This window comes from Panicum hallii, chromosome 2, assembly GCF_002211085.1.
Source record: "Panicum hallii strain FIL2 chromosome 2, PHallii_v3.1, whole genome shotgun sequence".
Classification (NCBI taxonomy): domain Eukaryota; kingdom Viridiplantae; phylum Streptophyta; class Magnoliopsida; order Poales; family Poaceae; genus Panicum; species Panicum hallii.
The window spans coordinates 56487942-56500762 of NC_038043.1; the positions used below are offsets into that span (position 1 = coordinate 56487942).

General features: G+C 51.4%; 3 protein-coding genes across 9 annotated transcripts; 1 reads left to right on the top strand and 2 right to left on the bottom strand.

Moving 5' to 3' along the window:
• Window positions 1-2147: 2147 nt before the first annotated feature.
• LOC112880248 (pentatricopeptide repeat-containing protein At3g18020-like) lies at window positions 2148-4938 on the top strand. Of its 7 annotated transcripts, none has more exons than XM_025944768.1 (3): window positions 2148-3715; window positions 3783-3848; window positions 4007-4771. In XM_025944768.1, the coding sequence occupies exons 1-3, from the start codon at window positions 2249-2251 to the stop codon at window positions 4520-4522; spliced, it is 2049 nt and encodes a 682-aa protein (XP_025800553.1). In that variant the 5' UTR covers window positions 2148-2248; the 3' UTR covers window positions 4523-4771. The 7 variants fall into 7 exon arrangements, with proteins under 7 accessions (XP_025800553.1, XP_025800555.1, XP_025800548.1 ...); XM_025944770.1 differs by having other exon boundaries at window positions 3798-3848; XM_025944763.1 differs by adding an exon at window positions 4798-4938 and having other exon boundaries at window positions 2148-4687.
• Window positions 4939-5056: 118 nt separating this feature from the next.
• Window positions 5057-6500, bottom strand: LOC112880250 (60S ribosomal protein L22-2-like). The gene is made up of 2 exons (XM_025944772.1): window positions 6172-6500; window positions 5057-5486 (listed from the first exon to the last, which is right to left on the bottom strand). The coding sequence occupies exons 1-2, from the start codon at window positions 6417-6419 to the stop codon at window positions 5342-5344; spliced, it is 393 nt and encodes a 130-aa protein (XP_025800557.1). The 5' UTR covers window positions 6420-6500; the 3' UTR covers window positions 5057-5341.
• An 845-nt stretch (window positions 6501-7345) lies between these two features.
• Window positions 7346-11671, bottom strand: LOC112880249 (UDP-glucuronic acid decarboxylase 2-like). The gene is made up of 5 exons (XM_025944771.1): window positions 10748-11671; window positions 10356-10435; window positions 10011-10094; window positions 9312-9386; window positions 7346-8100 (listed from the first exon to the last, which is right to left on the bottom strand). The coding sequence occupies exons 1-5, from the start codon at window positions 11577-11579 to the stop codon at window positions 7798-7800; spliced, it is 1374 nt and encodes a 457-aa protein (XP_025800556.1). The 5' UTR covers window positions 11580-11671; the 3' UTR covers window positions 7346-7797.
• Between the last annotated feature and the right edge of the window lie 1150 nt (window positions 11672-12821).

Sequence of the window (12821 nt, forward strand, 5' to 3'; positions counted from 1 at the left end):
TGCAACTCAAGTGACACGTTTGCTTCATCCTTAGGTCGGTCCACTAGCATGGTGGAGAGACAATGGATGCAGCTACGGATATATAGCCAGGTTGGCATTTACTTGTTGTTCAATTTTGAAACCAATCTGACTTTTCAGTTTGCAGAGACAAAAAAGCCAACGCATGGAGTAAAAAAGAATTCGATTTGTCTTCACATTACAGTTGGTATAAGTTTTAGAGAAATTCAAATATATAGCTTAGATGTACCGACACCTCATTTGTGTTTATACATTCGTAAGCTAAAAAAAGCTTAAAATCACACAGGCAAAAATACTACTGATCTCCCGAGACAAAATGATAGACATGTACTTGGTTGGGCCACGCTGAGGATATATAATGTGGAGAACGTACATACACGTCTACGGTTACACTACTGGAACGCAAGAATTTCTCTATGGGGTGAAAACCAGGATATAAAAAAACATTTCCCTATTATGGAACGGTTTCCCTCTAATTTACTAGACTGTAAACTTGCATCCGGCCGGCTAGTAGTTGTTGAGCTCTCTCTCCTCTTTTCTTTGCGAGCTACCTGCTCGACGCGGCCCTGGCCCACGGTGGCACCGTATCACAGAGAGCACGCAACGTTTTCGCTGTGGCAATGGTGCAAAGCACAGAAAGGTGAAAGGAACAAGCGAGTGCTGCACGTACTTGCACGAGCATGGCCACCTTCCTTTCCGCTGTCGGGCAGATCGCACACAGTCCAATTCAGTTTCCCGATCAACGAGGAGGTCGGAGCTCCAGTCCTCCTGCACAACGTCGTCGTAGGTACGGTGTAGCTACTCCAGTAGCTAAAGATGAAAAGCAAGTGCGAAACGCGCACGCAAAGGCACGATCGAATCAAAGAGCCCGTCACTCAGGTCAGGTACTGCGTGCACTGATCTCCATGCGTGTCTCCCGGGGGACGAAGACGACGTACGACGACGCAGGAAGGAGGAAGCAAGCAAGCGCCAAGCACAAGCAGGGTAAAGCCTCCACGGACGCGCCATGGAAGCCCGGGATTCGCGGGCGGCGATCTGACGGGATTTACAGGAGCCGCACACCGGATTCACCGCCACCGCTGCGAAACTCGCGAGAGAAACTATACGTCTACTGTTCACCTCTGCTGACTTCTGCACCGCTGATGTCGGGCTTGAGCGTTATTCGGTTCGGAAGGGCTAAATTTTAGACTCGTGGAAAAAAATCAGTACATATTAAATAAAATCTAATTGCAATACTAAATGCAGAATCTCTGAGCTAATTCGCGAGATGAATATAATAAGATATAGTAATTCATGATTAGCGGGTAATTACTATATATTATAAATTAATTAGTTTTATTAAATTCATCTTTCGAATTAGCACTCGTCTGTGTAAAAGATTTTATAAATAAATTTGATATAATGTTTCTGGTGTGTTGGAGCTGAAATTTAATCCTCCAAACCGACAGTACCCAGAATTCACGATTCCAGAAACGTACTGCTCTCCATTTCCATCCACACCAAACAAGCGAACTATACTGACAGCAGGCAGGTCGCAGGCTGCAGTGGAGCGGAGAAAAGAAGCTATCGGGACTGGCTGCAGGGCGTCAACTCTGACAGACAGCGCTCTGCCTGCCAGTCCCACTGCCAGTGCCAGCTGAGTGAGTGAGTGCAGCTTGATGGCTGCGTCGAGTCTGTCGGTCTACTCCATCGCTCGCTCGCTCCATGCTACCATGTCACCGCGCGCGCGCGCGTCGGAGTCTGCGAAAGCGCCCAGCTCTCACACGCAGGCTCCTGAATGACATGTAGCTTGCGGCAATGGCCTAGGGCATCGCTGGGGTGGGGCAGCAGACGCCGCAGCGCAACTACGCAAGCGCACTGTCCCTAGGCGTCACCACACTGCCTCCCTCACCTCACGGAGCAGCACCGCCGCTTGATCCTGTCAGTCTGGTCAACCTGGGCCACGTACTCCCTGACACCATAGAAGCAGCAAGCAGGCTGGGCTCACCGTTTCGTCTTGGGCTGTAACCAGCATGGACCAGGCCGAGAGATTAATCGTTTTGGGCCGTGCGCATCCCCATTTTCAGTTTGGTTCGACGGCCCGGTACTCAGAACTCTCTGAAGTGAGGACTGATAGCTGCTGGCAGGGAGCCCCGCCAACCAAAAGCCTGCTCGTCGGCGGCAAGCCGGCAACGCAACGTGTCACGGCCTCACAGCGCGTTTGCTATGGCCGCCTAGGGGGGTGTCGGCGATGGGTACCGCGGCGAATCCTCCACTGCTGTCCCTCCAACCGCAACACCAGCAGCCGGGCCTGCTCCGCCTGGTGGACGAGCTCTGCGCGTCAGGCCGCGCCGCCGAGGCGCACCACCGCGCCTCCCTCCTCCTCCTCTCCACCGCGTCCCGCCTCGACGGCCGCGCCGCCAACGCCCTCCTGCGCCGCCTCCTCCGCGCGCGCACGCCCCTCCTCACGCTCCGCCTCGTGCAGGCTGCCGCGATCGTCCCTTCGCTCCCCAACCACAACCGCCTCCTCGGCCTCCTCTGCCGCGCCGCCGATCTGCCGCCGATCCCCGTCCTCCTCGCGCACCGTCTCCACCTCCGCATGCGCGTGGCTCCCAATGCTGCCTCCTACGCCGCGCTCCTCGATGGCTACGCCCGCGTCCCCGACCCCGGCGCCGCGCAGAAGCTGCTCGACGAAATGCCCCAATGCGGGCTGGTCCCCAGCTCCCTCGCGCGCTCGTTCCTCGTCAAGGCGCTCCTCCGCGCCCGCGACGTTGATGCCGCCATGGACGTCGTCCACAACCATCTATGGCCGACCATGGCTGCCACGGATGGCCATCAACTTCGAGAGGACCAGGTGGTTACGAACGCAGCGTTCGCCAACCTCGTGCAGTGCCTGTGCGCCGAGGGGTTCTTCCATGTCATCTTCCAGATCGCTGAGGAGATGCCGCAGAGGCGGTGCTACGTGCCTGATGAGTTCGCCTACGCGCAGATGATCGACTCGTTATGCCGATCGGGGCAGCACCATGGCGCATCCAGGATAGTGTACATCATGAGAAAGAGGGGTTTGTGCCCAAGCGCAGTCTCCTACAACTGTATTGTTCACGGGCTGTGCACCAGCCCAAAGCCTGGGGCGTGCCTGCGGGCGCACCAGCTGGTGATGGAAGGCACGTCTTTTGGGTATCACCCGAGGGAGGTGACATACAAGGTGCTTGTGGACGAGCTGTGCCGAGAGAATGAGCTCGCCAAGGCCAAGGATGTCCTGGAGCTGATGCTACAGCCCACCAGTCAGTGTCGCCAGGATGAGGGTGGAGATGCTGGCGACGAGACCAGGACAAGGATATACAATGTGTTTCTTGGAGCCCTGCGTGCCGTGGACAACCCAAGTGAGCAACTTGGCGTGCTTGTATCCATGCTGCAGTCTGGATGCAAGCCGGATGTGATCACCATGAACACTGTCATCCATGGCTTTTGCAAATCTGGGAGGGCCCAGGAGGCTAGGAGGATCCTGGACGACATGCTCAACGGAAAGTTTTGTACTCCTGATGTTGTTACCTTCACCATACTCATATCTGGATACCTTGATGCCGGTGATCATGCAGAAGCCCTCAATGTGCTGCACACTTTGATGCCTAGGCGCCGGTGCTCCCCTACTGTTATCACTTACAATTGTGTCCTCAAGGGACTGTTTGGCCTCGGGCAAGTTGATGCAGCAATGCAGGTGCTTGAGGAAATGAATGCCAATAACGTTGCAGCTGATTCTGTGACTCATACTGTGGTGATCAAAGGGCTCTGTGATGCAGGGCAGCTCGAGAAGACAAAGGAATTCTGGGACAACGTCATCTGGCCATCAGGTATACATGATAATTATGTGTACAGCTCAATCTTCAGAGGTCTCTGCAAACAGAGGAAACTGGAACAGGCATGCGATTTCTTATATGAATTGGTTGATTGTGGGGTTGCTCCCAGTATAATGTGCTACAACATACTCATAGACGCTGCCTGCAAGCAGGGATTGAAGAAGCTAGCATATCAATTAGTTAAGGAGATGAAAAGAAATGGCCTAGCACCGGATGCTGTAACTTGGAGGATTCTAGGCAAATTGCATCACTATGAAGAGGACGAACAAGAGGAGCACCAGCTTCCGACAGCTAATGCGGGTGGAAGTTCCGCAGATGACAGATTGGAGCCTCTTGTCTTGACTAAAGAGATGCCTTTGCTTCCACCTTTGTCGTCATCCATAAACATCTATGAAGTTAATAGGAATAATGATAGCACTGATGAGTCTGACGAAGATGTTGGTTATTCAACAGGTATGGCTAATAATAACAAAGCTGAGGCCGAGGAAATTGGATACTCAACAAAAATGACTGTGGAGGAACCACCAGATAATACTGATCCAACAAGGGGAACAGCAATCGACAAGGGTGGTATAACTTGGGGAGATGGCCTTAAGAAGCAAGATAAACAACCTTTAATAAGAGAACCACTCTCTAGGGTGGCCAAAAGGGTGTTTGGGATACTGTAGAACAGGTGTTGCTTCTAGTCCTCCCTGAAGACTAGTTTGGAGGGCAATAATTCAGCAAACTGAAACTCTTCGGTTAGATTGTGCTGACAACTGCAAGTTGGCATACAATTCTCTGTGTTCGTGAAGAATTTGTATCATTGGAAATTAAAATTTCCAGAAACATAGGTACCTTTAGTACAGCCCGATTTGCTCTTTCTAGTCTTCAGATGTAACGTGATATGTCAGTATATATCTATTATTGATGCACGGTTTCTGCCTTTGTCGTCCATTTCCAGAAACTCTTTCAACGCACTCGTCGTATTTCACTATTACCGGCTGCTCCTGCCTTTGAGATGCCGTGAGAAGTACCAAGAATTTGCGCAACTGGAAAGCATGGAGCATACAAAATATTTTGCCAGACTTTTGCATTATGGCATCTATAGCCGGGCTTTATCCTTCAAATAATATTGGACAAAGTACTGGTTTTTATCCTTCCACTAACAACAGAATTCAGATAAGCAGTGGGGAGGCAAGCAGAATAAGTACCGCTGATAATTTTCACACCAGAGCAATATTAATATAAATTATATCACCTTAGGCGTCAATCAGAGTACAGGCGAGAAGTGAGAGAAACCCTACACACTACATTTCTCCGCTGACAACTTCAACTTGAATGGACAAAGGGTAGGAACTCGGAAGTTGAGGCGACCAAATGTAAGGATTCTTCAAATTAACCATCCAAAGTTCACCACAGAATAACATGAGAAGATAGGTGCAAATGACTACGGGTACAAGTATCAAAATTCAACGAGTTCAAAACTAAGATATGTGGAATGCACTCTAATCTTCCTCCTCGCCCTCATTCTCGGCAATGTTGAAGTATCGCAGCTCATAGACGCTGCGGTCCTTGTTGGCTGCAATCACACGTAGCCAATCCCGCACGTTGTGCTTCTTCAAATACTTCTTGGTCAAGTACTTCAGGTACCTGATAAAAATGGCGAATGGTTCAATCAGATTAAACCAAAGTAGTTACGGCCATTAACAATATCATGATAGATGCTTATAACAGCACGAAACTGATGACAGAATTAAATTGATCTAACCATCAAGTGTTTGTTTGAGTTCAGGTTAAGTAGATTCAAGACAAAACGACCTATGTTACATGTCGGCCAAATGATTGAAAATATGGCTGAGCATGATGTTCCAAGCATCCACAATAATAATGGTAGCATGTTAATCACATGCCAACCGCCAAGCTACAAATTCCAATGGCTGTTGATACTGCACAAAACCACCTAACACTGCACAAAAATGCTAAAACTACCGAAGTCATTGCTGTTTGAATTTTAAACTACACAGGATCAAAATAGAGTACACTATAACCAGTGAATGTCCGCGGTCATTGACGAATTCACATATACAGATATACAGTAAGCTTAGTGACTGACATATGTATATCCTCCACACCGAAAAATTCACAACTTATAACAGCTGAGTTAATTGAATCACATAACTGAAAATGGACCAATCCAAGCTCCTACATAGCAGCGACCATGCAACATCATGAACACGCAGAACAAAACTACACAGATCTACACACGGATAATGACGACCTGAGGAACAAATGGTAACAGTAAGCAAGCACCGTGGAGCAGGAGGACATAGCAAACCTTTTGGAGAAGGGCCCGTCGGAGGTGACGGTGACCTTGGTCTTCTCGCGGGAGACGGTGACGGAGTCGCCGAGGCTCCCGGCCTTGCCGCCGGCAACCTTGATGCGCTCCTGCAGGAACTTCTCGAGCGAGGCGATCTCCATGATCTTGTCCTCCACGGGCTTGGTGCAGTCGATCGTGAAGGTGACTGACCCCTTCTTCTTGCCCCCGGCCGCGCCGCCCTTCGCCGCCACCACGCCGCGCGCCATCTCCCCTTCCCTCCGCTGGTGCTCGGGTGGGTCGTGAGGTGTGGCGGCTAGGGTTTTTCGAGACGAGAGAAGGGGCTGATGCGGCTGGTGACATATATATAGGCCACGTGGGCTGCCATTCGAGTGCGGCGGCGAGTTGGCGGGCCGGTTATTTGAGCGGAGTGATTTGGTTGGGCTGAACTGGACGGTTCTGTTACAGGATGTTTCCGCTGGGCCGTTGCGTTCAGATGACCCATGTTGGTTGGGCCCAATCTGTCAGTAGTAATGGAGCACTACTCATATTCTGTTGGGTGGGTTCCTAGGTTCCGCTGAGTTTAAACTTAAACGGATTGAAATGACCCACTGGACTAAAATTTCTGTCTCTCTTTTTCTCATTTTTTTGTCCTCAAGGAAGAATTTTTTTAAAAGGATTTTGGTTTCAGGGAAGGTATTAAGGAGCCTAAACATGTGCTGTCCAGTGCTCATTTCTCAAAACAAGTGGTTGCATTTCAAGTTTTGGAACTTTTCTGTACTGCTACCCTGCTAGCTTAGCAAATTCTGGAGTATACGGCTGCTTTTGTGTGCGAACCTTGAAGCAAAATGACAGTGTGTGCAAAAGAAATTTGAATTTGCAGCTGAAGCAGTTTAATGTTGTTTTGCTGAAGCTGAAAAACAGATTACAGTTTCTGGCACCATCTGTTTGACGCACACGTCCATAATTTACAGCACTTTTCTTATCAGAAATGCCACCATCTGAAATTCTCTCCATTTGTGTACATTCTGCAGTTAACAGCAGAAAAAAAATGCAGGCTACGGAATAAATAGAGAGATAGAGACAAATTAGCAGGACGAAAGAGTGAGTGAGCATGTGTACTCTATTTTGCATCCACAGGTGTTGTTGTTACTTGTTACTGCAGAATCATCGTCATCGTCAGAGACACAGGACAAGGGCTAAGAAGATCACAAGATACATTTCTTCCAAGAAACAAGAAAAAAACACATGAAAAACCAAGAAAGAATCAACTCGCGGCTACTAACAAAAGTGACTAAAAATTAAAGAACATGAAGGTCGGCGGCATAGTCGTCGCGAGGAGGCCGGGCCTCGACCTCCTGGTGCTGGCAATGGCTCATCATGGGTTCTAGCAGCAGCAGCAGCAGCACGTACCAGCAGCTACATGTATCCTCGATCTGTATGATGCTTATGCAGCAGATCCTAGTTAACTATATATCCTACACACACGTATCGATCGATCATCATCGATCCTTGGTTGCTTCAATTCCGGTCACGGATCGGATTCCCAGTATCTGTCCCGGCCTTCATCAACTTGATCATCATTCCTCTAGCTATACGTACGACTGAAACGAAACACGAACAATGCAGCAGCTAGCTCGATCATCATCAGTTGTCGCCGGCGTCCTTCTGGTCACCGAAGATGCGGTTGCGGAAGTCCTGGACCATGAGCGGCAGGCCCTTCTTGAGCGAGATCTTGGGCTCCCAGCCGAGCAGCTCCTTGGCGCGGCTGATGTCGGGCTTGCGCTTGTGCGGGTCGTCGGCGGTGTTGGGGCGGAACTCGATGCGCGCGTTGGGGTCGATGGTGTCCTGCACCACCTTGGCCAGCTCCAGCATGGTGAACTCGCCGGGGTTCCCCAGGTTGAAGGGGCCCACGTGCTCGCCCTCCATCAGCTTCATCAGGCCCTCAACCTGCATAGCAACGCATATAATTTTGCATCGTCAGTAATCTGGACTACACGCATACAGTAACTAGTAACTGTAAACCAGAACCAGTGATGATATATGAGTGAATTGTCAGAAACTCAGGATCACACGAAGGTATAGTAAAAGCAGCAGAGACGATGGACTCATGTAAAGGAGGATCGATCGAGGACATGGACATGGTTACTGATGGCCCAGCGTTGAGTTAAGCCATGGATCGGACGTGCAACAGTGCCAGCCATGTCGGTAGCAAGCAACCACCAAACAGTCTGGAAAGCAAGTGAAGCAGCAGCAGCAGCAGTAGCACGCCTAACCTGCATGACTACCTGTACTGCGCCAACAGGAGGAAACGTATCCAATTCTCTGCAACGGGAACTACTCCGTACGTGCATGTATCTTCTGCTCACTGTGCAGTACTCCTACTCACATAATTGTGCATACACTCTGTAAGAGTAAGGCAGCTTTGTAGTTGCTTTGCGCTGAAGCGGCAGACAGGCATGCGGCATTGCAGCAATACGATGGACCAGGCTAGTAGGCCGGAGACTGTAGGAGTAGGAGAGGATGCTGCTGCTGTACGGCTGCTGCGGCATTTAGTGGCAGTGAGGCCCAGCTAACAGAGCCGAACGGGTCCGTATCGACATGGCTTTCCTTTTCTCCTCCTTTCCTAGTGTCCGTCCGTCCGGGTGGTCCAGAACACACCCATCGATCAGCACGAAAAGATTGTTCATAGTCCATCTCATAAAAAAAAAAAAGACTCACGTGCCGTTGGGAGCACGGATCCGCAACAGCAACCGCAGCCTATGCCTAGCTAGCAGCAGTTTAATTTACAGTGCACGCAGAGGTTGCTGCGTCTCTGAATACGCGAAAGGCTCTGCTGCTGCTGTGTATCTTGCAGTCGCATGGTTCCATTCCATTGCTGATGCTCGCGAAGCAGTAAACAATGGAAAAGGCTCTTCGCAGAATTGCATCTCAAGCAACGGCGCAGCACATGCGAGCTTACCGACAACGTACGGTGAGCGGAAGCTGCCGATCGACCGAGCCAATGGCAAATTGGCAATGCAGTGGGCGATGGAGCTGGATGCGTTTGCTTGCAGGAGGAAAAGACACGAACGGAACGGAGAGCCTGCCAATAGGCTCGCTTGCTTGGCGCATGCAACTAGCTAGCTAGTAGTTTGATGAGGCTGAGAGTGAGAGCTTACCAGATCGGAGACGTACTGGAAGCTCCTCGTCTGCTTGCCGTCGCCGTACACCGTCAGGGGCTCCTTCCTCAGCGCCTGCAACGTGGCCATCAACAACAGCACCAATCAGAGAAACGAACCAGCCAGCGGTTGCAGTGTCAAGGCAGGCAATGCAACAACTAACACAAAGGCCGATCAGCCAATGCTATTGCTCATCCCCATGGTCCATGGATGGAGCTGAGCCATGTGACTTGTGCTAATCTATCACCTCTGGTTTCCTATCTTGCCTGGAAGCAAGTTTTGTGTATGGACATTGACGGCTACGTGCTGATGCAAAGACTGAATTAGCAAAGCAAACACTTGGCCCACCCTCTTGTTGGTTCCTTTTGTGTTAATTCCCTAGCTAGCAATTAGCTAGGGAACCCCACAAACTACAGAGCTTGGTGTGCTTAATAATATATAATTAGATCGACGGCTTTACCAAATTGTTAATCATGTGCGTGCTACAAAGCAATTGCTGTGGATCTAGATCTGGAATGATTGATAGTGGTGGCTGGCTAGAACAATAGCAAAGGTTTTGCTAGTAAGACTAGCTAGCTCATCAGGGGCCGGGTGGGCGGGCAATGCAAAAGCCGTAGTTAGATCGAGAGGCAGTGCATCGTGTGGAAGCGTGCCGGTGACGAAACGCAATCCATGGAACTGGTGGTGTTTCTTTGTTACCTGAGCGACGAAGTTGCTGACGACGCGGCCGTCGTCGATGCACATGCGCGGCCCGTAGGTGTTGAAGATCCGAGCGATCCGAACCTGCATGCGCGTGCCGATCGAACGAAAGGTTGACTCATTAGTAGCTTGCTCTAACTAGCTTAGTTTATTATTAATCAAACCTAGCAACTTGCATGCATGATGCTCGATCACAGCTAGCAAGACCTACCTCGTCCCAGGGTCTCTCTATAATTTTTAATCTCTTTTCTTAACTCAGAGTTACTAGACTCTAGCGGTAGTAGTAATTTTTAAGTGCACAGTAAAACTCTGGATAAAGCGTCCGTCCTTGGGGCGTGCACGAACCTCGAGGTTGGCGCCGCGGTGGTAGTCCATGGTGAGCGTCTCCGCCGTCCGCTTCCCCTCGTCGTAGCAGCTCCGCACACCTGCATGCTCGATGAACCGGACAACCACCGGTCAGCGCTTCCGTCTCAGCAATGCAAATGCAAGCTCAATCATCATCAACTAATAACCCAAACCACAACACAACCTGCTCTATTAATTTGTCTGTTTCCTAGCTAGCTAAACACAAAGAATTCTTTTTCGAAATTTAGACAATCGATGCGATTGATTGATCTATAGACTAATTAGACAAATAATGCGTGCGATTGATCTATAGCTCAATCATCATCAACTAATTAGACAAATAATGCGGCAAGAAAATGAAAACCTATAGAAGAAGATGAGGACGCACGCACCGATTGGGTTGACGTTTCCCCAGTATGTCTCGACCTGCGGGTGCTGCAGCGGGTCGCCGTAGACCTCGCTGGTGCTGGTGAGGAGGAACCGGGCGCCGACGCGCTTGGCGAGCCCCAGCATGTTGAGCGTGCCCACCACGTTGGTCTTGATCGTCTTCACGGGGTTGTGCTTGTAGTGCACGGGCGACGCCGGGCACGCCAGGTGGTAGATCTGGTCCACCTCCAGCAGGATCGGCTCCACCACGTCGTGCCGGATCATCTCGAAGTTGGGGTTCCCGGCGTGGTGGAGCACGTTCTCCTTGCGCCCCGTGAACAGGTTGTCCACCACGATCACGCTGTCGCCGCGCGCCAGGAGGCGGTCCACCAGGTGGCTGCCCACGAACCCGGCGCCGCCGGTGACCACCACGCGCAGGCCCTTGCGCTTCAGGCCCAGCGGCACGCGCCCGGGGCGGACGGCGACGCGCGACGACGACACCGCGGCGCCGGACCTGCCGCTGCTGTACTGCCGCGCCGCCAGGCCCGCCGCCGCGAGGTGCGCCACGCTGCTGCTGGTGCTGCCGCCGCCCGTGGTGGAGCTGGCGGAGGGCGCGAGGAGGAAGACGAGCGAGGCGAGCGCCATGCCGAGGAGCGCGAACACCAGGCGCTGCTCGCCCATCACGTACCGGAGCGGCCGCGCCAGCCACGGCAGCGGCGCCCCCCTGCCGTGCGGCGGCGGCTTGGCCGACGAGTACCCGGCGCCTGCTGCTTCCTCCGCCACCGCCTCCTGCGCGTCGTGGCCGCGGTAGATCAGCTCCGAGGAGCCCGCGCCGGCCATGGACGACGACATCATCATGGCCGCGGCTCCCCCTCCTCTCCTCTCTGTGGCGGATGCTCTGCTCCCCCCGATCCGATGCGGTGGCGACCGAGGCGCGCGGCTCGCTTTGCGTGGGGAGAGCGAGTCGTGGAGAGGCGAGGAGAGACTACTTATTTGAGGAGGCGCGGGCGCGGGAGGTTAGGTGGGCTCGCGGGCGGACGCGTGGGCCGTGCGGCGCCATCGGGCCGCCCACGTGGACCCGTCCGTGATTGGCGGGTGGCCCAGCAGCTCGACCCTCGATGTGGGCGAATTTGCGGAGCCTGCCACCGGTCGTTGCAATTGCTTGCTTTGACTAGGACATGCTGCTGCTGTGTTGTCCTAACTAATGCTTTGGTAATGGAGGGAGTGACCGAGTAGTAAACTTTTTAACACTAGTTAACCTATCCATGCACGAGGACCCCTTCTATAGATAATTTACCAATCGTGTGGGCTTGGCGTCTTTTTCACCGAGTAAAGCCAAGGTTCCTTTTCTTTTTCCAACGGAGACTTGGTATTACCGCAGCTGAGAGGTTGCATTAATCTGGAGTACACTAGGGTAAACGGGGACAACGACGTGTGTGTGTAGATGGAGATGGATTGGAGCCTTGGCCCTTGGAGGGAATCATGGATCGATGGAGGACCAGTTCGTCCGCCCTCCGGATCCGTATGTATCTTGGCAGGACACGAGATGAGGGGCAAAAGAAATATCTCTGTATGCACCGTACGCGTTTGACAAGTACCATGGAATGGCAGTACGATTCTGTGAAGCTTGGCAGCATTGAACCGCCGCGCCTGCACTCGATCTGCAGGTGGTCCACCGGTTCGATTGGCGGTCTACGAGAGGCTACCATAGTGCAACTTGCTAGGATCGAGGAAGGTCTGGCAGACCAGAGGGTTCAAATCCTGGTTCAGGTCAAAATTTGTTCAGAATATCTTCCCGTAGCCCACATCATTCTCTCAACATGTGCAACAGTAGTATTACGCATGTACTCCCTATGTTCCAGAATTTGTACATTGTTTTAATGTTGTTACAAGTCTAACTTGCTATTCGAGAGATCTAGTGAAATTAGTTTGATATGTGGTAGATATTTGTGCATTTTTTTTAAAAAAAGTTAGTCTAAACAAGAGAAATTTGACTTATTAGATTAAAACTAAAAACTATCTACAATTTAAAACAAACGAAGTATCTTGTAGCCTACGATAACCAAGGACAGGGCTTGCCATCAATTGATCTTTCAAGAT